We start from the raw sequence: 24,322 nt of genomic DNA, 5'->3' as shown, positions 1-24,322 counted from the left end.
GGGTATGTAAACTTCTATGCCTTTGTAATAATATTGCCCCTTTTATATAGCATGACTAGTTATTTAAAGTATTAGCTAGTTCTCATGGAGGTAGAAACCTGCAGCACTTTGTGCCAGACCTGAACTCTCAGCAATCTGATCCATTCTCAGTAACGCTAAGAGCTGCAGGGATGCCATAGTGTCCTACTCTACCTTTAGACTAACCTGGAGAGGTGGCATAACAAACAGAGAGGGTGACTTCTCTGATTACTATGGGCCTGGTAAGTTTTTTGGGCGGAGATACACAAAGAAGTTGTAGAAGGGGCGGCACATCAACTGTGTAGAAGTTTTGAAGCCAGATGTGGTTCAAAATTCCAGTTTAGACACAGTGACTCCAATACTAATCCACGTGGAGGCAAACTGAACAAAGCAAGTGGGTGTAACAAGAAGTCAGTCTTGCTGAGTAAGAAATGGTTTAAACTGGCTTCCTGTATGATTGAGAGAGTCTACACAGCATTGTCCAGTTCACCCCCCCCCCCCAAGAGTTCCGACACAAAAGCTATTAAGGCTACAGGCTGCCTTCTCTGGGTGGGTCTTAAATCAGAGAATGACCTTCCTCTAAGGAAACATTAGGCTCTCAAGATTACTAAAGGAAAATCTCTTCAGAGAATTGAAAGACTGAATGACTCATTCAAAAGCCCATTGCTTGACATGCACAACAAAAGTCTGCAAGATGAAAATGTTCTTCCATATTTAGAAGTTTAATGCTCTTGAATTTGAAAAAAAAAACTTATTTATAATGTTTGTTTACTAGCAAAAGAGGCAGTTAGGGTGATATTGAACCTTGTCTTATAACCCACCATTTTCACATTCCCATAACTGTCAGAAAATTTCTTTTCAGCTGAAATATTCTATGCTTAGTCTCAGCTCAAAAGTGAAATAGTCTTTTGTTTGCTGTTTTTTGCAAAGTTTGAAATAAATACATTCATTGTTGATGTGTGAAAGTGTGAGAACCTCCAGGCTGATGACACATGTTTTTCACACACAAATCTCAAAAATGGTTGTGCATTAACAAGCTGAAACCATCCAGACAGCTAGCTTCACTGTGTAAGGCCTTGATCCTGCAAACACATATGCACACATTCAACTGAAGGGTAGTGCTGGTAAAGGCACCTCTGCCCTTAAACCCTCACCTGCGGAATCCTCCAAGGATCAATTCTATCTCTAGTTTTATTCAACATTTACATGCAGCCACTAGGTGAACCAGTACAATGACGTAAACCCAAGCACTAGCAATATGGAGATGACACATAGCTCTATCTATCCTTCACCACATATAACTATACCATTACCACCAAGACAGCCTTATAGTTGGACAAGGTCAGTTCATGGATGAAGAACAGCTGGTTGAAGCTGAACCCAAGCAAGACAGAAGTTATGCTAGTGGAGAGATGAAAGCAGTTTGAAGAATGCAGCCATGATGTAGTCTCCTATGGTTGAAGGTACACACCCTCAATTAGTCTTTTCAGTACCCAGTTTAGAAGTTCTCCTGGTTGCTGCATGCAGCAGCATCTGTGAGTCTATTGGAAAGGGGTAGGATGGAGGACAAGGAGTTGAGCATGGGGTGGATAGGGAGACTGAGACTGGATGAGGAACCTAGGGAGGGATCCTGGGAGCTAATGGGGAGAGAGGGAAGAGACAGATTGGACGATGAGCCAGGAAGTGGGGGGAAGTGGGATTGGCTGGACAAGGAGACGGGGTGTGGGGAGAGATTGGGACTCAAATAATAAACTTGGAGGGTGAGACTAGGGTAATGAGATTGAGACTGGGATGAGAAGGAATGGAGACTGGGACTGGATGGATAAGGAGAACTGACTGGGACAAGGAACTAGGAATGGGAAGAGACATGACTGGGATAGTTACAGATTGGAGGGGACAGGGAAGAAGAAGTCAAGTTGATACTGACTCTGAAACTTGTTCCTCCCCCTGATCCAAAATAACATGAATCTGGTGACCTTCTGGGCACTCTGCAAAAGGTGCCTGTTCAAAAGGGCTTTTTGAGAGGGCCAATGGTATGCTTCTCAAAATGATGGAAGGATGGTAAAGAACTTTCTGTAGGTGGCAAAGTTCCTTTTTGAATAATATTTTAATGCTGCTTGAGTTTTTTTGTAGTATTAATTATGTTAGGGCACTGAGAACCTTGTATAAACATCTTTTTATTATATTTTAAAACAAAAGAAATAAAAGGCACTAGAGTTAGGAGAGAGAGCAAAACCTGGTGGTGCGGAACAAAACCTCGAGAGACTGAAAACAAAGAAGAAAGAGGGAGGAGGCATATGGATGAGTAATTTGTTGTGCTCACAGGAGCATGGGGTCAGAAAAGAGGTTGATATTATATGTTTTGCATCTTGGAATCTGGGTCTATGAGGGCTTTCCTTTTAGTTACTCAATGATCTCTGAGTATGGCGTGGGAAGGAAGAACAAATACTAGCTAAAGGATAGAAAAGAAACTTCTAAAGTTCTGTCAATGAGCATGAGATTCCCGTAAGCAATGTGTCACACTGATGGTAAATAGAAAAGGAGTACTTGTGGCACCTTAGAGACTAACCAATTTATTTGAGCATGAGCTTTCGTGAGCTACAGCTCACTTCATCGGATGCATACTGTGGAAATTGCAGAAGACATTATTATATACACAGACACCATGAAACAATACCTCCTCCCACCCCACTCTCCTGCTGGTAATAGCTTATCTAAAGTGATCATCAAGATGGGCCATTTCCAGCACAAATCCAGGTTTTCTCACCCTCCGCCCCCCCACAGACAAACTCACTCTCTTGCTGGTAATAGCCCATCCAAAGTGACCACTCTCTTCACAATGTGTATGATAATCAAGGTGGGCCATTTCCTGCAGGAATCCAGGTTCTCTCACCCCCTCACCCCCCTCCAAAAACCACACACACAAACTCACTCTCCTGCTGGTAATAGCCTATCCAAAGTAACCACTCTCCTTACAACGTGCATGAAAATCAAGGTGGGCCATTTCCAGCACAAATACAGGTTTTCTCACCCCCCCACCCCCATACACACACAAACTCACTCTCCTGCTGGTAATAGCCTATCCAAAGTGACCACTCTCCTTACAACGTGCATGAAAATCAAGGTGGGCCATTTCCAGCACAAATCCAGGTTTTCTCACTCCCCCCCCCCAAAAAAACACACACACACACAAACTCACTCTCCTGCTGGTAATAGCCTATCCAAAGTGATCACTCTCCTTACAACGTGCATGAAAATCAAGGTGGGCCATTTCCAGCACAAATCCAGGTTTTATAACCCCCCCCCCCCCACACAATATAGAAGAGTTCCCTTTGTGGCACCTTCTAAAAGAGCTAGGAGCTAGGATATATATATAAAGGAAACTTGGCATCCTGCAGAGCCCCCAGGGCTGTGAGTCAGAAGAGGGAATTTATGCCTTCATATGCTAATGGCCTAATTTATATTTGCAAAACCCCCAAACTTTTCTAAAACTATTTCAGTTCTAAATAATACAGGAAAAGCAAGCTCTGGATTTCTTAGTGAATAGTATGAAAACTTAAAACCTACTAAATCTCAAAAGAGGACGGATATGCCATCCACTTGGACTGACAGTTCCTATTTACTGAGCATGGTGTGAAACGTATGTCACCGATCCATCTCTCCCAAACAGGGCTCACATTCTGTGCCTATTACCTATTTAAGAAAATGGCAGAATGTTGTAGCAGGGCCTTGGTGAATACTTACATACATAGTCTTCTGTCATTACCCAAAGATGCCTTTTCAAACACATCTTTAAACTGTCTCTGGATCACCCAGATATTCCTGGTCTGAAGTCCTAAACATAGTAGACAATCTGTCCAAAACTCTGCAAGAGCAACAGACAACCAATCTCTTATGAAATGACACTTAATTCATTTCAATCTATCCAATCAGATAAAGCTACAACTTATTCTAGAAGCAAATACACTGGGAAAGTTGGATATAGTCAGAATGCCTGAGTTTCCAGAAGAGAAAACCTCCCAAGAAAATTAAAATAGGGACAGGTGAACCCATCTATCCACATTCAGCAAAATAATTTTATAAGTAGATATACTTCACAGTAACTGATTTCACAGTGTCCAGTATTCAGTCAAGATTTGAACAGAGACTACAAAATTGTTTGAAATCTGGAAACTCTCAAACACTCCACATATAAGAGAAAAGCAAGTTCAAGATGTGATTTAGGTGTAAGGTTCTGATTTCAACCCTGACCGACGGATTACTCAGCTTCCTTTGTAAGCCATCTGCCAACCTATGGAAAGACTATTACTCAGTGGAATGACAATAATCTACTTCGTGTGGTTTTTTTTTTTACAAATAAAAAAATGAAAGTCACTTTCTGATATTGCATTGTTGCAAAAGACTTCTGAATGACTGAAATTAATCAGAGAATTTTTTTTAATACCATACCCACAATAAGAAAAATGGTGTGACAACTGTAATTCACAAGCAACTAGATTTTTTTCTATTTTGCCCCAGGAAAAGGATGGTTATGAATACAGGTTAAGATTAAAATTTACATATCACTTTTGATGATCCCACTCTTTTCTTAGCCACATAAGCCTAATTCAAATAGCATTGAAGTCCATGGGAGTTATATTGGCCCCTATTATAGCATTAACTTTTCTATTAGTACATAGTTGGACAAATTTGATCCTCTGAAAGCAGTGGGTTGACCAATTTAATTGAGTGGCAGAATTTGCTTTGTATGTTTTGGGAGATGATCTAAATACTTCAGATCCTATAATATACATTTTTCTGAAATCTAAAATTAAAGTCCTTTCATTACTTCAGCCCTCTATAACCAACAAGTAAGAAGTATACTATTCCTCCCAAGATCCCAGGGGACAGACTGAGCTGGGACACAGCAGGACACTAAACTAGACCAGCACTTTGCTGTCAGTCTCATCAGTTTCTACTGAATGTGAGCTTACGTTTGGGAAAATGGGATTTATTAGCTTTATGGTTCTAAACCTTTCAAATGTGAATTTATGTAGTGTCTTCAATCTCCATAAAGACAGCCTGAACTGTCCTCTTTCATCTCAACAGTGTGGTATCTGGAAGCTATAATGATAGTTTAAATGGCAGCCCTACTAACTATTTCATTGCTGATCATCTAGCAGAAAAAGTCAGACATCATGGAATGGGAGGGCAGAACTTGCAGAGACTTCCATCTCAGTCTCCTTCCTCCTTCCCTGCAACAATCTAACTCTAGCTGAGCACTACAAAAATATAGCGTAGGAAACAATCTCTGACTACTGGGGGGTGCACTATATGACCTAGCAAAGATAAGATCTGGGAAAAGCCCGATGCTTTATTTAGATTTATTTTTAAATCGATAAGTATTCTTATGATTCTTTTCAGACTCCTCTCCCATATTTGTATCAATTTAAAAAATGTAGTTTTCTAACAACTTCTCTTTTTGTATCTGTTAGTGTATCATACCTACTTTTCTCAGCAGCACCCATTCATGGCCGGCCACAATAACTCTCAAAGCATTAGATATACCTAAGCCCCTTCATTTTCAGCTGATTCTTACTGAAAAATTCCTGGGTATTTTAAAAAGTATTATTCAGTTTTTTTGATTCACCCTACTTTTGTATCATTCAAATATATAAAAAATAACTTGTTTTATTAGGAAAATACAATACATCGTATGAGATATATGTATTATGATATACGTTAGTCTGAGTGTATATGCAAAGCTGCCTGCTGAAGTAAGGCTATGCATTAATTTAGAAGATACACACAATAAACAAACAAGCACACATGCTCTGAAGTGCATGCACATCTGAACGTACTGGTGAATCTCATGCCCACCACGTACACATTTCAAACTGTTAGCAGATGACAGTTTAAAGATTTGACACACTAAAATGGGAAGAAAATGAAAATCTGTATTAGAATACATTTCAGAACATAAGAAAGTATTCAAAAGTTTTATTAAAACAAAAACAGGAGAAAAGGATGAAGTTGAATGTGTGTCTGCAAATGGTGTGGCCCAACTATTAAATATAAATACTTGTAAGCTAATAGTCCTAAATCTGCAACAATAAACTGTTTATTCAAATGAAAAGCTTTATTTGGGGATTAGAGATTTATTGTTTTCTTAAACTCAGAGGTGGCATTGTGTTTTGAGTTCTGTTTTAGTTCCACAGCAAGCCACATTGATGAATACAATTCAGAGCATTAATCTACTAAAAACTTTTTTCCCCTTTCTGTCCACCAATGTTTACCCAGATGTTTACCCAGAAAAATAGTTTTTTTCACTGATTTGCACCTGTTTTTGTTGTTGTGGCAATAAACACTGATAGATTCCTGGGAAAAATTAAATAAAATAAAACCTGAAAATGAAGGGCCCTAGAAATACCATATATAAGTTATAAAAGCCACAGTGAGGATGAGCTTAAGTCATTCTTTACAGTTGTTTCAAGAAGTTCTGTTTGGCACAAGCTATTATTCTTCTTGATATAGTGAACTAGACATTTTTGTTCTACCACCATGAAATCATTTACAAGGATTTGGAGCACTTTCACTTGCGGGACAATCAATTTTATTAATATCTAAGAACTCAAGACCGTGTTTTACTCATGCACATTCAGATTATAAAGTCTTCATTCATGTAGCAACCAAACCATGCAAAGTTTATCACAGCAATTAACTTGGGACTTGGAACTGAGATTTGAAATAAAATTTTCTGATAATATCTGGAGGAAAGCTTGGATAAAATGTTTCAGAAGCATTAAGCAGTTATATTTGTCTTATTTCAAATTTGTAAAGTCTTGTGGATACTGTTAAGTTTAGGAGTGATGGTGCTTTCCTCCTGCAGCTGTCAACTGCAATCTAATTAGTGCTTATTTGTATTTCAGTAGTGCAAAAAGGGGTAAGCGCTGTACAAACATGTAGGAAAACTGCCTCTCTCCTAAAGAGCTGCCAATCTAAGGAAGTGGTTTCCAACCTGTGGTCCAGCAACCCCTGGGGGTCTGCAAACTATGTCTTAAGATTTCCAAAGGGGTCCACAGCTTCATTCAATATTTTTTAGGAGTTTGTAAATGAAAAAAGGTTGAAAAGCCCTAATTTATGGTCTTGTTCCTGCAAGTTGCCCCATGGAGCTGGCCTCCTGCAGATTCCCACTGACTTTGCTAAGGCCCAAACCCTGAAAACAGGCGTCTCAGAAACCTTGTGTACCTGAGCAAACCAGCTGAAGCCAGTGCCAGGACTGGTGTGCATATGTGTTTGAAGGATGGGGGCTTAAACATCTATGGTGAAATCCTGCCCCCAGTGAAGGCCATGTCACAACTCCCCCCAGGATCTCCAGGCTGACCGGCCATGGGACTCCTCATTTCTTGCAAAAAGAACAGGAGGACTTGTGGCACCGTAGAGACCAACAAATTTATTTGAGCACAAGCTTTCGTGCGCTACAGCTCACTTCATCGGATGCAACCTTGAACAGGGGCAGCGAGGAGCACTTGTGCTGCGCGTGGGGACCCAGCCCGGCCGCTCGCCAGCCCCGCGGGGCGGGCTCTGCCGCGGCGCCCCGCCGGGTGTCAGGTTTCCCGGAAGCTGCTCCAGCGCCGGCACGGTGCTGCTGAGCCGGGGAAGCCGCTGCTGCCCGGCAGCCCCACGCCTGTTGCACGCCGGCCACAGAGCGGCCGAGCCAGCGGCAGCAGCTGGTGACAGAGCAGCGGCTGGCGCGGCCGGGGCAGGGGGATGGAGGCGCCGCGGCGGGAGGAGAAGCCCAACCCCCTGCGGGCTGCCAACTTCTGCTCCCGGCTCTTCTTCTGGTGAGTCCCCGCCGCGCCGGCGCCCCGGCCGGGCTGGCGCCGGCGCCCCAGCCCGGGGCTGCCCCGTGCGGCAGGGCTGCTCCGGCCGCTGGCGCCCGGAGCCGGGCTGTGCAGAAAGGGGGTCGGAGCGAGCCGCACGCAGGGAGCCTGGGGAGGAGAGCGCCCGCCCCGCCGCCAGGTTCAGCCCGGCGGCGCCTGCCGCGTCCCGCGCTTTCCCGCGGGGCTGAGGCTGGGTGTCAGCGCGCCCGGGAATGCCGCTAGCGGCCCCGGTCAGCGCCGGGCCCCCGCGAGCAGCAGCTGCCCCCCTCCCGAGGTGGCCGTGAGCCAAGTGTCATCGCTGACAGATCATGGGGGCGGCGACGGCGCTTTGCTCGTGGAGCGGGGCGGGGGGGGTCTTTCCGTGCGAGCAGCCCGCTTCTCAAAGACTAGGTCTGGTCAGGGCAGATGAGACCCAGTCTCCTGAGGTGAAATAGTTCCGCCTGGCGCTGCCTGCCAGCCTGCTGCACCAGCTGGGCTGCTACGGCGGGTTCTTCAGCCAACCCTCTACTAACCTCTCGTAGTGAGCTGCTGGTTTGAGAAGACCCCCCTCCCCCCCGGAGCACACAGCCAGGGGCAGGCTGTAAAGTGGAGCTGCGGCGGAATCAACCTCCCTTGCCTACTTCTGTTACCCACAGGTAGTCAGGGGCCTTAGAGTAGTGCCCATTTTTAAGTATCCCCTGTGGCTTGCTACTGTGGAGAATGTCCTTGTTTACCGCTGCTTCAAGCCCCGTTACACTCTTCCGTGTGTCATTTTGTTTTATGTAGCAATTGGGGAAAGGGGCACCTTCTTTTCTACTTGTGTCAACACTTACCATTGTCTGAGCCACCTGTGCTGAGACCAGTTCTGACGCAAGCTGACTGAAATCATGCTGTTTCTTACCTAATGGATCAGAGGCAAGCCATTCATTATTCATTCTAAAGAAATCTGCCCTATCTCTAGCAAACTCCTGTTTTCTTAAATGAGATCCCTCAAGCAGCAGGTGGCTCTCTGGGGAATCTCCCAAGGCAACAGCCATCCAGATTATTAGCTGACTGCTTCCTGCAGTATCATTCCTGACCATTGGTTGTATCCTTTTTGGGGTGGTAGAGTTTTTCACAGTGGGGTGGGATGGGGAGAAGAGCCCATACAAATTACTATGTACTTGGGACCAGATTCTGCACTGCATTTGCTCCTTTGCAAAGCTAATGTAAAATTTGACCATTCTGATTTGGTAGCATTTTACAGTTATTTCACACAGGTGTACATTATTACTCAAGGTGCAAGACAAAGGAGAATCAGTCTATTGTTTGCTGCACACTTTTTTTTTTTTTTTTTTTGAAAAGGGTGTCAGTCTATCCTCCCATCTGTCTTCTCTCACTTTGTGGATCAGGATTCCAGCAGAGCCGATATGGAAGGTTTCCCGGTAGGGTGACTAAAGGAGAAGGGAAGAGCAGCATTTCCCCCAATGCAGGCTTCACTTGCAGAGAAGGAGGGAGTGGTGAGGGGAGAAGTGCTGTATTCTTTATTTGGAGCTCTTGGGAACGCAGGAAGAGTTTGAGTAATCAAACTTTGGCCTGATCCTGCAAACAGTTCTGAGCAAGTACAGAAATCTTTTTTTGAGGATGGAGGGATGAACAAACAAAAGTGTACAAACCTCGTGTTACCAGATTTGCCTGTTACTTTGGGGTACGCTCATTTATTAGGGTTACTCTTCCCGCAGCCCCCATTGGCCTGGAGTAGCAAACCACAGCCAGTGGGAGCTGCCGTCGGCCGAACCTGCGGACGCGGCAGGTAAACAAACCGTCCCAGCCTGCCAGAGGCTTTTCCTCAACAAGCAGCAGCCCTAGTTTGAGGATCACTGGTCTAGATGACATTACTATAAGGTAGATACATAACTGGCTGAAAGACCATACTTGGGGAATAGTTATCAGTGGTTTACTCTCAAACTGGGAGTACATATCAAGTCAGGTCCTGCAGGTATTATTCATTATTTTCCATTAATGCCTTGGATGATGGAGTGGAGAGTACGTTTATAAAATTTGCAGATGACACCAAGCTGGGAGGGGTTGCTATCTTGTGGGAAGACAAATAAATTGGAGAATTAGTCTGGAACTAAAAAGACAAAATTCAGAAAAGACAAGTGCAAAGTGCTGCACTTAGGAAAGAAAAAGCAACTGCGCAGATACAACAGGGGGTTTAACTGGGTAGGCAGTGGTACTGCAGAAAAGGATCTGGGGCATGGATCAACAGTGTAATGCTGTTTGAAAAAGGCACATGTCACTCTGGGCTGTATTAACAGGAGAATCATATGTAAGACATGGGAGGTAATAGTCCTGCTCTACTCCACACTGGTGAGACCTCAGCTAAAATACTGTGTCCAGTTGTAGGCATCTCCTTTTAAGAAAGAGAGTCAAAAGGAGAGTAACAACAATGATGAGATACTTTGACAACATGACCCATGAGGGAAGGATGAAAGAATTAGGCATGTTTTAGTCTAGAGAATAGAAGCCTGAGGGTGAACATAAGTCTTCAAAGATGTAAAAGGTTGTCATAAAGGGTATGGCGATCATTGTTTGTCAAGTCCACCAAGGGTAGGACAAGATGTAATGGGATTAGTTTGCAGCAATGGAGATTTAGGTTAGATGTTAGGAAGAAAATCTATCTATGAGGGTAGTTAAGCTTTGGAATAAGCTTTGGAATAGATTCCTAAGGGAGGCTGTGGAATCCTCATCAGGTATTTAAGAACAGGTTAGACAAACACAATCAGGGATGGTCTAGGTATACTTGGTCCCATCTTAGCATGAGAGGATGGATAGATTACTTCTTGAGGTCCCTTCTGGTTGTGATTGGTAAAGATTAAGGCTGAAAGTCTTTCAGGGAGGTCACAGAAGTCATGGATTCCATGATCTTCCAGGACCTCTGTGACTTCGGCAACTGCAGCTGCTGGTGCAGCTGGCCTCAGGGCCACCCCAGCTGCTTGGGCAGCCCTGGGGCCAGCTGCACCGGCCGCTGCTCTGGCGGCCCCAGGCAACTAGTCCCGGGTGCTGACCTAGCGCAGCAGTCTGGGAGCAGCAGCAGTGCCCCAGGCCACCCCTGCCCAGAGGAGCAGCAGCAGTGGTGGGGCCCCGGGCTGCTCCTTGCCCGGAGCAGCGACGATGGAGCCCTGGGCTGCCCCCCACCCAGAGCAGTGGCAGCGGGGCTCTGGAATGCTCCTCACCCGGAGCAGTGGTGGTGTGGCCCCCGGCCACCACCCCCTGGGCCCAGAGGAGCGGTGTCGGCGGGGACCCTGGTCGCCTCCCGGCCTGGAGGAGTGGCAGCAGCGGGGCCCTGGGTTGCCCTCTGGCCCGGAGTTGTGGTAGCAGGGCCCCAGGCCGTCCCCCCAAGGAGCAGCAGTGGCAGGAGGGCCCTGGGCCGCCCCCCATGCCCAGAAGCAGCAGCGTCCGCTGGAGCACCCTTCCTCCCCTCCCACCCCCACCCCCCAGCACCTAAGATTTAGGGGTATTTTTAGTAAAAGTCATGGCCAGGTCATTGGCCGTGACTTTTTGGTTATTGCCTGTGACCTGTTTGTGACTTTTACTAAAAAATACCCACGATTAAATCGTAGCCTTAGTAATGATAGGTATTCAGCTCTTGTACAGCACTTTTCGATCTGATGATAGTGCTATTGGCTTACCAAGGAAGTCATTTAAGTTGAGCGACTATCCACTTCTAGATTTTAGTAATTCTCTTCAGTAGTCTTAGTCAAGATGTCAATGGAGAAGACTCACTACTAGATTAGGGGCAGACAGGCATTTTGGGTCTGGGTATTTTTTTTTTCAGTGACTTGCACCTTGTGTAGTCGTTTGCACCTGTGGAAATAAGGGTTGTAGTGTTTTACACCTATTTTGCACAGGTTTAGATAACTACATGCTATTTTTTCATAGATTTTAAGGCCAGACTGGATCATTAGACCATCTAATCTGACCTCCTGTATATAACAGACCATTACATTTCACCCAATTACCTGCCAGCTGAGCCCCGTAACTTGTGTTTGACTAAAGCATGTACTGTATTCCAGAAAGGCATGTAGTCTTGATTTGAAGCTATCAACAGGTGGAGAATCTACCATGTCTCTTGGTAGTTTGTTCCACTCGTTAGTTACCCTGACTGCTAAAATTTTTTGTAATTTCTCATTTGAATTTGTGTAAAAGTCAAATGCCTTACAGAAGTTTTTTTGCCTCTACACAACCAAACTTGTAATCTATTCAAAGAATTAAATCAGGTTTACTTGACAAGGCCTATTTTGCATAAAACAATATTGACTGGCATTAATTATATTCCTATCCTTTAATTGTTTATCAGTTGAATCCCCTATCAGCTTTTCCATTATTTTGCGTGGGTTAAGTGTCAGACTAACTGGCCATTATGAGGCAATGGAGAACCAGGGTCCTTTGTGCATGTATTGCCTATAGTCTCTAAATATTTACCATCACCCATGAGCATTTATTAGGTTTAGAGGTTCAAGTTGAAATATCTGTGGAACTCTTCAAAGAGGGGCTCTGCATAATGTAATGCAACTTGGGTATGAGCTATCAAAGTCAAGCTATGATTTAGAATGTCAGATTAAAATATTAGCCATTGTTGGGCTGTCTATCAAGTTTGCAATGAAGAAAGGATTCTGTTTTTAAAAAAAATGCATTTAAGCACCAAATATGGAGAGACAGTGATGAGGATAGTTGCTCAAATAATTGAGGTCCCAATCACTTACTTCAATAGGGGTGAGGCGGTCTGCATAGAGCCTATATCAGGACTGGGGCTTTTGTACATCATAAACAGAAGCAGTTTTTTCTAAGATCAAAAGGAGGCTGAGCTAATAGGCATTTTGTAATAGATAAAAAGGCAACCTCCTGTCTCTTTGTTAACAGAAATATAACACTGTGCTGTATTCAAAGTTTATTCATTCAACAATCACATGACAAACTGTGCTCATTTTAATGTAAGTTTTTTTTTCTGAATCTATTTATTACAAGGTACTTAGTAAACAAGAATAGTTCTTTTATAATAACTTAGTTCTTTCGTGATACAGTTTTGTGTGGTAGAGGGTTGCCAAATAAACATTACAGTCTACAAGCACACACTTTTGTCACTAGGTCTGCTGGCATTTTCCCCATTTTCTGTGTATGGGAAAAACCTTTGTGGGGATATGGCTTATATGCATTTGCAGTTTAGAACCAATCAAATAACCGAATGATTTTTTGCCTCTGAAATGTCCCAGGTGGTTCAGACTAACCAAAAATTTCTCAGAGATTGCATCCTTCACCCCACCCCACCCCAAATCTCTGCAAAAATTGAAAATTAGGGCTATAGTGTGGTGCCTGTTCCTGTCATTCTGCTCATAAATAATACCTTTGCCCCTTTGCTTCCTCCACTTTGAGAAATTCCCACTGCACATCTGGAAAGAAAGAGGGGAGAGAACAAAGTCAAATGTGGGTGGGTGGCAGAGGGAATGTTCTCCTAATTCTGTCCACATCCTACACTCCAGCCACTTGTTAAGACAAATTGCGATGCAAAGTGAAAAGTTAAGACAAAGTGCGATGCCATTTGCAGTAGATTGTACAGATCTCCATATTATGGTTGGCCGTCTCTTTTCTGCATGCTTTAATTATCAACAAAATAATTAATATTTAAATTACCACTGATAGGCTTCAAAATCAACAGCTCTGTTAACAGATTAAGACAAGATGGCATCATTATGATCATCTAGTCTGACCTCTAGCATAACACAGGAAATAGAATTTCATCCAGTATTACCTGTATCAAGCCCATTACTTCTGTTTGAGCTATAGCATATCTCTTAGAAAGACTTCCAGTCCTGATTCAGGTGCTAAAGAATTCACCATTTCCCTATGTTAAGTTGTTCCAATGGTTAATTACCCTCGCTGTTAAAATTTTGCATCTTATTTCTAGTCTGACTTTGGTTGCAGCTTGCAACCACTCAATCTTGTTATGCCTTTTTCTGCTAGATTCTGTCTACTGTTAGAAATCTCTTCCTCGTGTAGGTACTTGTAGACTGTGATGAAATCACGTCTTAACATTCTCTTGGATAAACTAAATATATTGCACTTAAGTGTCTCATTGTAAGGTATATTTTTCCAGACTGCAAATCATTCTTGTAGCTCTTTTCTGAACCCTTTCATATTGTTCAACATCCTTTTGGAAGTGTGGATCCTGGAATGTGACACAATGTTCCAGTTAATGGTCTCAATAACATCACATATAGAGGTAATACTCCATCCCTACTCAATATTCCCGTGTTCTAAGGGTTGTGTTGTCTCTCTTAGCTGCAGCATTGCACTTGGAGCTCATGCTCAGTTGGTTATTTGCTGTTACTGCCAAGTCCTTTTCAGTGTCACCCCATTCCAGGATACTTCATCTGTGTAACCCAGGGATCAGCAACTTTTGGCACGTGGCCCGCCAGGGTAAGCCCCATGGTGGGCCGGGCCGGTTTGTTTACCTGCCGCGTCCACAGGCTTGGCTGACTGCGGCGCCCACTGGCTGCGGTTCGCTGCTCCAGGCCAATGGGGGCTGCGGGAAGTGGCAGCCAGCACATCCCTCGGCCCGCGCCACTTCCCGCAGCCCACGTTGGCCTGGAGTGGCGAGCCACGGTCTGTGGGCACCGCGATTGGCCGAACCTCCAGACTGCGGACTCCAGAGGTAAACAAACTGGCCCGGCCTGCCAGGGGGCTTACCCTGGCGGGCTGCGTGCCAAAGGTTGACGATCCCTGGTATAACCTATATTCTTTGTTCCTAGATGTCTGACCTTGCATTTTGCTGAATTAAAACTCATGTTCTTCAAATAAGACCACTTTACAGACCAGTCTAGATTGCTTGGGATAACTGACCTATCTCCATAATTATTTACCACTCCACCAACTTTTGTGCCATGTACAAACTTTACTAGCAGTGATTTTATATTTTCTTCCAGATCACTGATAAAGATATAAAACAGCATACCCTGAAATGAATAGTGGCGGTTATGATTTCAGGCAGTTTGTAGATTCATGCAAATAACACCGCATTGTTTTACCTCTTGTTCACTTTCTGAAGATTTTCTTAGCAACGATGGGGGCTAGAGAACCTCCACCCCACCCCTAAATGAAAGCTGTGATTCAGGAACACAAACTGAGGTCACCAAGCTGCTGCAAGTAGGCATAATTTGACCCATAGAAAAGGGACAGAATGTTATGAGAGGTTGAAGGTTTTGGATTTCTGACTGGAGGGTAAGGCAGTTGAAATGGCTTCTTCTAACATTTCACTCGGCACTTTGATATTGTGGAGCATCGGGGGTGGGGGTGGGGGGGTTGCCAGGGTAATGGTACCTCACAATTGGGGGGTAACATGGAAATCACTGGCTGTGTTACTTCTGCTCAACACCACTAAGTGATAGTGCTCCGCAGATTGGAGGATCAGGCCCTATTGTGGAAAAGCTATGGACAAAATAATTTTTTCTGAGGCTTCAGGGGTATTTCAACCTGGCAGTGTAACTGCAAGTCCAGAGGGCATTGTTGAGTCTCAAAGGCTTTAAAATACAAAGTTTTACACTGAATGTAATAACCTCTTTTGTAGTGCAAGCAAAAAGCAAATCCACTTTTTCAACACCCAAGGGATTGTTTAAACGGAGTGCCAGTAAACAGGAACAAGTGGCAGCCAATCTGCAAATCACAAGAGTTTTTATAACAAATGACATAGCTCAGTCCACTTACTGTGTTAATTGTCGATAGTTTCTGTGATGGGGGATAAATTTTTTTATAAAAAAATTATGAAAGAGAAGAGGTGAGCCTATTAAAGAAAACTTAAAGGGAATAACAAAAAAATAATAGGAATGTTACATGTTACTTACTGAGAATTCACACATTCTATTGTATGTAAGAACACTGAAGTTGTGGTTTCTATCAATACTTCTGGGGATAAAAACAACCAAATGGTAAATAACACTAGATTTTTTCCAAACTGGGCCAGACCATTGATTTAATACATGAATAAGGGAATAGTCAGTAAGAGAAAGCATGCAGGAACTTAAAGTCGAAGCTAATAGAACCATGCAAAGAACAAATAATGCCAGAAAACTTTATTGCTTTTTGTAATCAAATTACAAAGCTGATAATTAAAGGGCACACAATGCATGTTGTATATTTAGCTCAGTACTTAAGGCAGTGCCTAATGAAACTACTTGAAAATAAAATCTGAGTGCAAGGGAAAAATTTGGGTAAACAAAATGGTTCCTGTCCAACTCCTGAAAAACAGCTGGAGGCTGAGTATAAACAGATGATTCCTGTAAAGTAATTTACAAATAGGCTTAAGGAGAATTGGAAAAATGCAGTTTCCAAACCCATCTTCATAAGGAATTAAAGTTTGTGGAAATGTACAGGATGTGGCTTTTGTTAGGTATTGTAGCCCCACAGACAGTAACATCTCTATGTAACTTGAAAATAAAGAGCATGGAAACAGAAGAATTGCCATATTGGATCAGAAGAGTGATCAGATTTGTTCGGTATCAGGGGCTGCACTAGCTTTAGGCAAACTGAGCAGTTGCATAGGATGGCAGATTTGGCCTAGCCACTTCTTCGTCATGACTAAGGGGCAGCCAGGCCAAATCTGCCACCCTAGGCCTGTGAGGAAGGGGGCAGCATGCTGAAGTTTTGCCTAGGCATCAGAATGTCTTGAGCAGCCTCTGTCTAGTATCTGTCTTCGTGACAATGTCCAGGGGTGAAATCCTGGCCCTACTGAAATCAGTGGGAGCAGGATTTCACCTCAGATGTTTCAGAGGAAGGTGCAAGAATCCTTGTGGACAGTTGTAGAATAATCTGCTAAGGGGGATTTCTTCTTAAACACAGGCGTTAGTAGTTTACATCCCTCTTTTTTTATACTATCTAGTGTAACTATTGATGTCCTTATTATTCATATAAATATCTGTTGGATCATATTAAAGAAGTTCTGTATTAAAATCACAAATGAGTTTGATTCCCCATAGTTTAAATTCCAGAGTATTACTAATTAAGAGGTCTCTTGGTTTTTGGTACTGTTTCTCTCCCTCTGTGTGTGAAACTTGCAAGCTGCTAATTGTGTTAGTACATTCTAAGACAGAGTCTGTTCTCAAAGCAATTCACAGAGAGAGAGACTCAAAGCAATACTCACAACAGAAACAGCACTCAGAGACTCCCGCCCTTTTGTTGTATTAACAATTGTGATTAAAATAGAGGATGTATGTGGATGGATGCTTGGTGTGGATAATAACTGAATGATCAGGGAGGTGCCAGCCTAAGAATCCAGTGTCCATCAGCTGAAGAAGGCGTCAAGTGGAAATAACCAGAGGACCCCCCCCGAAGGGCAGACTGGAATCCACCCAACAGACTCAAGAATGGGAGAACCAAAGAACAAGATAACATCTAGCAGCAGGGAGCCGTCAGGAATGTGCTATCTGCTGATTGATTCAGCAACAGCATGATGAAGCAATTCCCATAGACTGGCATAGGAAGAAATTCCTATAAAAATAGACTCTAAAAAGTGAGAACTTTGGGGTCTGATTCTGCAAAGCAACTTCCAGGAGCATCAGATGAGCATCTGACAAGGCCCTGCTCCCTCCTCATGTCCAGGCCACCTGGCCAGTGGCTTGGCATGAGCAACTCTAAGGCTGGTAACTATGATAACAACCTTGCAGAACCTCTGTGTGTGTGTGTGTGTGTGTGTGTGTGTAAATGTGTGTGTGTGTGTGTGTGAATGTGTGAATAAATATGAGATTGAATGGAATGTTATAGCTATAACTAACTGCTTACTATGATAACAACCTTGCAGAACCTGTGTGTGTGTGTGTATGAATGAATGTGTGAATAAAGATGAGATTGAATGGAATGTTTTAGCTGTAACTAACTGCTTACTATGATTCTTTCTGTATTCACAATAAATGTGGTATTTTGCCTTTTTCCCTTTAATAAGATCCTGCTGGTTTTTAATTTATTGGTATAACATATCTACTATTCTTTTGAATCCTGCTAAATGCTTGGTCTCAGTGATAATTTTGTGGCAGTGAATTCCAAAGGCTAATTGTGCATGTAATAACATAAATCCTTTAGGCAATTTCTGGAAAACTCTGCAGACTTCTCCTACAAAGTGAAAACCGTTTTTAAATACTAGCTGTTGTTGAGCACAATATAACAGATACTCACTGTCCAAGTGGTGTATTGATCCACCATCCCTAGACTTAGGGACCATGCAAGTGATTCACTGCCAATCAGTTCAGTCTCTCTGTAATAAATTCTTTCCAGTCAGGGAAGAAATGCCTTTTGGAACACTGTCAGATCTCAGAATAGCAGGGCTTTGTGATTTAGGAGATAGGATCCTATTCTTCTGTGTAGAAAATACCTGGCTTGACAGTGTTGATTCCAAAAACCATAGCAGGGACCTAATTCTCTTCTCGCTTACACTTGTGTAACAGAGAATTAACTCAACTGAGGTCAGTAGACCCACATCTGTCCTCACACAGGTGCAAGTCCCATTCAAGTTAATATGAGTTGCACCCACGTGCAGGCAGAATTCGGCCCATGAGTTACATTGATGTGAAACTGCTGTGTGAGGAAAATCAGGCCCCAGAACTCCAAGGCCCCAGAACATTCAGGGCCTACTCCCGCCCCCCCATGACTTATGTATAGTTACTGTTTCTTCAGAGACGAATCACCTACATAGAGGTTCTGCCACCCATCTAAATGTCAGTGTAGTCACTGTAATTGGAGCTGGAAGAAGTCAAACATTTCCCTGGACAGCCTTGAAGCTATTAAGCCACAGATCATCTGTATGTGATCTTAGAGTCCCAGAGAAGCCTTTTTATATGGGACTCAGGATTGATCAAGATACGTCATGTGATAACATACCAAGGGGAGTAAGAATGCAGTTATGTCCATCAAGTCCATGTTTGTAGGATAGTCTCTTTTTATAACTGTTGGTCCAGATAATGAGTACCTCTTCCAGTCACAATGTTCTGGATGGTGTCGTAGAGGAGTAAGTGTTTCTGAGGAGGAGTACATCTCGTGTGCTTGTGTCAGGTTGCTGAGTGACTCTGTCTTGACTCACTAAGGACACAGATTACTTCTTGGATTATTTCCAGAGTGGTGTCCTTGATCCTTGTAAAAAAGTTTTTCTCCCAGATGGGCGGAGACTGTGGCCATGTCCAGTTGTCTACCGTGGGTGGCCTATACATAGACCCCAGTTTCCTAGTCCTTGCAAACTGGGGACCATGCCCATTGTGGGTCTTCTTCAGTATCTTCAGATGTGGGATCAAAAAAAAAAAAAAAAAGAAATGTCTGTGTCCTGAGGATAATGTCTTCCTAGAGCCAACTCAAAAGGAAAAAGGCCAACAGTACTTTCTTGTTTTGGTGCTGCTTGCATAGCAGTTTTTGAAGAGTCAGCTGGCTGGGCTCACTCTGTGAGGCTTACATTGGGAATACTGCACTCTGCATAGGGATAGAGGTGGAGATCTTTTGGATGGGAGTTCCCCTTGTGGCTTTAGGGGTCGCTCCAGCAGTTTCCTGCTCAGGGTGATCTCTTCTCTCATCTTCCTGCAGTTTCCTCCTTTTTAAAGGCCTCCTCCCTCGTATACATGATTGACAGAGCTGGAGGGGCGAGTGCTCGGCCTGCTTACAGCGCCTCTCTGGTGACTTCCACATCAGTGTGGTACCTTTGCACTCATTCACGATCCTCTAATCCCCTATATTGGGGAAGAGATGTTCTCTTAGCCTGAACAGAGAATGCTCAGGGCCTCTTCCAATAACATCCCCCTTTTTAATATATGCAAATTACTCTCGAGGAACACTTTTAAAGGCTTTGCACAAGTAGTGTATTTTTGAAGGAGATGGTAGTTGGCCAATGCACAAGAACTGGAAGATCATTCCAAGCAGTAGAGGTAGCATGACAAAAAGCAAAAAGGTGAAGAAAGGAAAAAATATGAGAAGCCTGCTCTTTTTAAGACATGAGTTCCTGATGAATTGCCTGACTTACCATCTGGATGACTGAGTCTTGCTAATAGGAGTACAGAAACCTATCCTCTAGGTTATCAAGTCAAGCCCAATCCAGGTTGGCAGTGACTGCAATTAATTATTCTTTGATGGTTGTGAAGTAGCATGTGGGAAATAAGATGGTCTCAGTTCAGTTCTAAATTGATAGATGTCTATGCCACACAATTCACATTCACAAGTGGTATCCCTATTGTTATTCTTACTAAATAGTCTAGGGATTGAGTAAGAATAACAACTGAACTCTTACCCCCCAAAGTGGTCACTCGAGTTGAGACACATTAAAGGTAGTGAAACTTGCACTGCTGTTGCTTGTGCTTATCCTGTTCTGTGGACAAATAAGGAACTTCAGTCTTGGGATGTCTCAAACCAAAACCTTTCTGAAGGAATAAATTCACTTAAAAAGAAAAAAACACCCACCTAACCTTTCTTTATCTGTAAAGCTTCACTTTTTAAAAAAAAGTCTTAAAACATGAGTTTCCTTATCTAGAGTTATGATAAAAGTTTACAAGGACAATCTAGACTATCAGAGATTTTCTGGTCTCTTAACTGATTTTTAGTTCTTAAATTCTCTGTAGGAACAGCTTTTAAAGATCCTTATTGGTGGATAGAGCTCTGATCTAATCAAATGTAAGGCACATAATGCTGGTATCTAAGAATCTTAAATGAGGTTGGTTGCTCCATGTGTCTGTGATACTGTGAACATTTGACTTCTGGTAGATGTTCAGCTTCATATAATCCTATTTTGTACATTTGAATCTGTTTCACTTGAGTCTGTCAGTAGTGATAATCAGTTTGGTTTAAGCCTTTTTTTTTTTTTGGTCCTTTATCTGTATTCCAAGATCTATAAACTGTGAGAACAAGATTTGTAATCCCTGTGAATTATGTGACTTTGGGGTGGTGATGAAGTTTTAATTGAAATTGACACAAAAAATTGAAGAACCAAAAAACACAATATTGGCTATGATTTATCTTGTGTGGAATTCTGCGTTTCTCTTAGATCCAAAACTGCTTATTAGTGTTTAAGTGTTGGCAGTATACTCAGTAGTGTTCAAAATGTAAAATATGGGTACTTCTTCCTTTGAGTGCTCTCTGCATATTTCTTCTCATGGGATGCAGCAATAGATGCAGCCAGAACAATAAAATTCTACTAGCAGTAGCTGTTGGAGCAGCCACACACCTTCCCCCTCCCCCCAGCACTCATTACTGAACTCTGGATGTTCTAGGACAACCATCACCAACTGGATGGTTACATTGTTGCTATGTGGATCCATAGTAGAGGTTACATTAGTACACAGGGTTACCTAGTTTTATTTAGAGATAGTTAAAGGATAACATGATGTATCAGAAGGCAAAGAAGCCTGAATTCAAAAGATGTGTTTCTCATGCCTGTAGGTTTCCCAGCATCAGATGCACATGCCAGATAATTGGCATGTTTGGGGGAAGAGCATTCTCCCTCTAAATGCCCGATCTGCTCAACGTTTACCACGAGGGCAAGGAAAGAGGCAAAACAGGCTCCAGGCAACTTTATTGCAGGAAGCACTGACAGTGGCAGGCGATTCTCATAATTGGATTTTTGGAGTTTTGATACAAAACTACTTAAGATAGTTAAATCCCAGGCAGACTGCGAAGAGCTACAAAAGGATCTCTCAAAACTGGGTGACTGGGCAACAAAATGGCAGATGAAATTCAATGTTGTTAGATGCAAAGTAATGCACATTGGAAAATGTAATCCCAACTATACATATAAAATGATGGGGTCTAAATTAGCTGTTACCGCTCAAGAAAGAGATCTTTGAGTCATTGTGGATAGTTATCTGAAAACATCCATTCAGTGTGCAGTGGCAGTCAAAAAAGTGAACAGAATGTTGGGAATCATTAAGAAAGGGATAGATAATAAGACAGAAAATACCATATTGCATCTGTATAAATCAATGGAATGCTCACATCTGGAATACCGCATGCAGATGTGGTCACCCCATTTCAAAAAGATATATTGGAATTTAAAAAGGTTCAGAAAAGGGCAACAAAAATGATTAGGGGTATGGAACGGCTGCCATATGAGGAGAGATTAATAAGACTGGGACTTTTCAGCTTGGAAAAAAGGCGACTAAGGGGGGATATGACAGAGGTTTATAAAATCATAACTTGTGAGGAGAAAGTAAAGAAGAAAGTGTTATTTATTCCTTCTCATAACACAAGCACTAGGGGTCATCAAGTGAAATTAATAGGCAGCTGATTTAAAACAAACAAAAGGAAGTATTTTTTCCACACAATGCTCTCAAAGTCAACCTGTGGAAATCCTTGCCAGAGGATGTTGTGAAGGCCAAGACTATAAGAGGGTTCAAAAAAGAACTAGATAAGCTCATGGAGGATAGGTCCATTAATGGCTATTAGCCAGGATAGACAGGGATGGTGTTCCTAGCCTCTGTTTGCCAGAAGCTGGGAATGGGCAATAGGGGATGGATCACTTGATGATTACCTGTTCTGTTCATTCCCTGTGGGCACCTGGCATTGGCCACTGCTGGAAGACAGGATACTGGGCTAGATGGACCTTTGGTCTGACTCAGTATGGCTGTTCTTCTGTTCTCAGGGACTGGCTTTGGCTCTGACCCCATCCAATTCAGCAGGGAAGGAGCGAGATTCAGCTTCTATGTCAGATGCAGGATCCTAAAAAGCTAATGATATGGGGCGGGGGGGGGGGGGGAAGAAAGGAAAGAAAAGTGACATGACTGAATGAGTGACAGACTCTTTCCAGAGCTGTCTCATTTCAAAGGCTCAATTGTGGTACCGAGAAAAAAAAAGTGCACCGTCCTTGATGTTGGACCCATTACAAAGAGCCAATCTGGGAGAGAAGGACTTACAGGGACAGAATCTCATTATGGAGCCAGGCTCTGATTCAGGTTATCAGAGCAGAGTTAGGAGCCACTCCTCTACGGAGACTGTCCTGAGGGTGAGATCTAAAGATCCAATTAAGAGAACTGATGAGGGTTTGTCAGCTCCATACAGTATTACTGTGATAGCAGTAGTTCATCGGGCAGATTTGTCTCCGGCTCTGTTGACAGTTGACCCAGATACTGCATCACAGGACACACCGGGCATGTTACTGTTATACCAATAAATTAAAAACCAGCAGGATCTTATTAAAGGGAAAAAGGCAAAATACCACATTTATTGTGAATACAGAAAGAATCATAGTAAGCAGTTAGTTACAGCTATAACATTCCATTCAATCTCATATTTATTCACACATTCACACGCACACACAAACACAAACACACACACAGGTTCTGCAAGGTTGTTATCATAGTTACCAGCCTTAGAGTTGCTCATGCCAAGCCACTGGCCAGGTGGCCTGGACATGAGGAGGGAGCAGGGCCTTGTCAGATGCTCATCTGATGCTCCTGGAAGTTGCTTTGCAGAATCAGACCCCCAAAGTTCTCACTTTTTACAGTCTATTTTTATAGGAATTTCTTCCTATTCCAGTCTATGGGAATTGCTTCATCGTGCTGTTGCTGAATCAATCAGCAGATAGCACATTCCTGACGGCTCCCTGCTGCTAGATGTTATCTTGTTCTTTGGTTCTCCCATTCTTGAGGCTGTTGGGTGGATTCCAGTCTGCCCTTCGGGGGGGGTCCTCTGGTTATTTCCACTTGACGCCTTCTTCAGCTGATGGACACTGGATTCTTAGGCTGGCACCTCCCTGATCATTCAGTTATTATCCACACCAAGCATCCATCCACATACATCCTCTATCTCTATTTTAATCACAATTGTTAATACAACAAAAGGGCGGGGAGTCTCTGAGTGCTGTTTCTGTTGTTAGAGTATTGCTTTGAGTCTCTCTCTCTGTGAATTGCTTTGAGAACAGACTCTGTCTTAGAATGTACTAACACAATTAGCAGCTTGCAAGTTTCACACACAGAGGGAGAGAAACAGTACCAAAAACCAAGAGACCTCTTAATTAGTAATACCCTGGAATTTAAACTATGGGGAATCAAACTCATTTGTGATTTTAATACAGAACTTCTTTAATATGATCCAACATAATCCCCCTTTTGACACTAAGATTTATAATCGTCAGTGTCACTTTCTATGTAGCCTATTCAAGAGAAGGTACTGTGAGGCAATTTGAGTTTGTGATTCTAATTCATGCCACATACACGATCCTAGTGATGTATCTTTACTACAAGGTTCTGGGGCAACAGGCAAGGTGAGGCACACCCACTTTTGAGGAGTCCATTCGGTACAACCTCTAGTGTCCAATAGCTTCCCTCCCTCTCCAGCCCACTGGCTCAAGGTCCAGGGTAGCCAGAAGGATCCCATGTGTAATATGGGGAGTGGGTTAACCTTCAATACCTTTGCCTCCAGGGACTGTTGGTGTGCAATTTTGACAACAATTTCTCCCATTAACAAGTCTG

The 24,322-nt window shown here is 43.0% G+C and overlaps 1 protein-coding gene across 7 annotated transcripts in view; it reads left to right on the top strand.

Moving 5' to 3' along the window:
* Nucleotides 1-7,588: 7,588 nt before the first annotated feature.
* The window catches only part of ABCC4 (ATP binding cassette subfamily C member 4), a 209,407-nt gene continuing 192,673 nt past the window's right edge, over nucleotides 7,589-24,322 (top strand). For 3 of the 7 annotated variants that reach the window (XM_037895831.2, XM_043534639.1, XM_037895837.2), the window contains exon 1: nucleotides 7,612-7,841. In XM_037895831.2, the coding sequence (XP_037751759.1) occupies nucleotides 7,768-7,841 (74 nt within the window). In that variant the 5' untranslated portion in view covers nucleotides 7,612-7,767. Of the gene's footprint in view, nucleotides 7,842-24,322 lie in introns of all 7 variants that reach the window. The other 4 variants (XM_037895822.2, XM_043534650.1, XM_043534645.1 and 1 more) reach the window with 4 other exon arrangements.

The sequence above is a fragment of the Chelonia mydas genome, chromosome 1 (assembly GCF_015237465.2).
Source record: "Chelonia mydas isolate rCheMyd1 chromosome 1, rCheMyd1.pri.v2, whole genome shotgun sequence".
In the NCBI taxonomy this organism is placed as follows: Eukaryota; Metazoa; Chordata; order Testudines; family Cheloniidae; genus Chelonia; species Chelonia mydas.
This window is presented reverse-complemented; position numbering and strand designations above follow the sequence as displayed.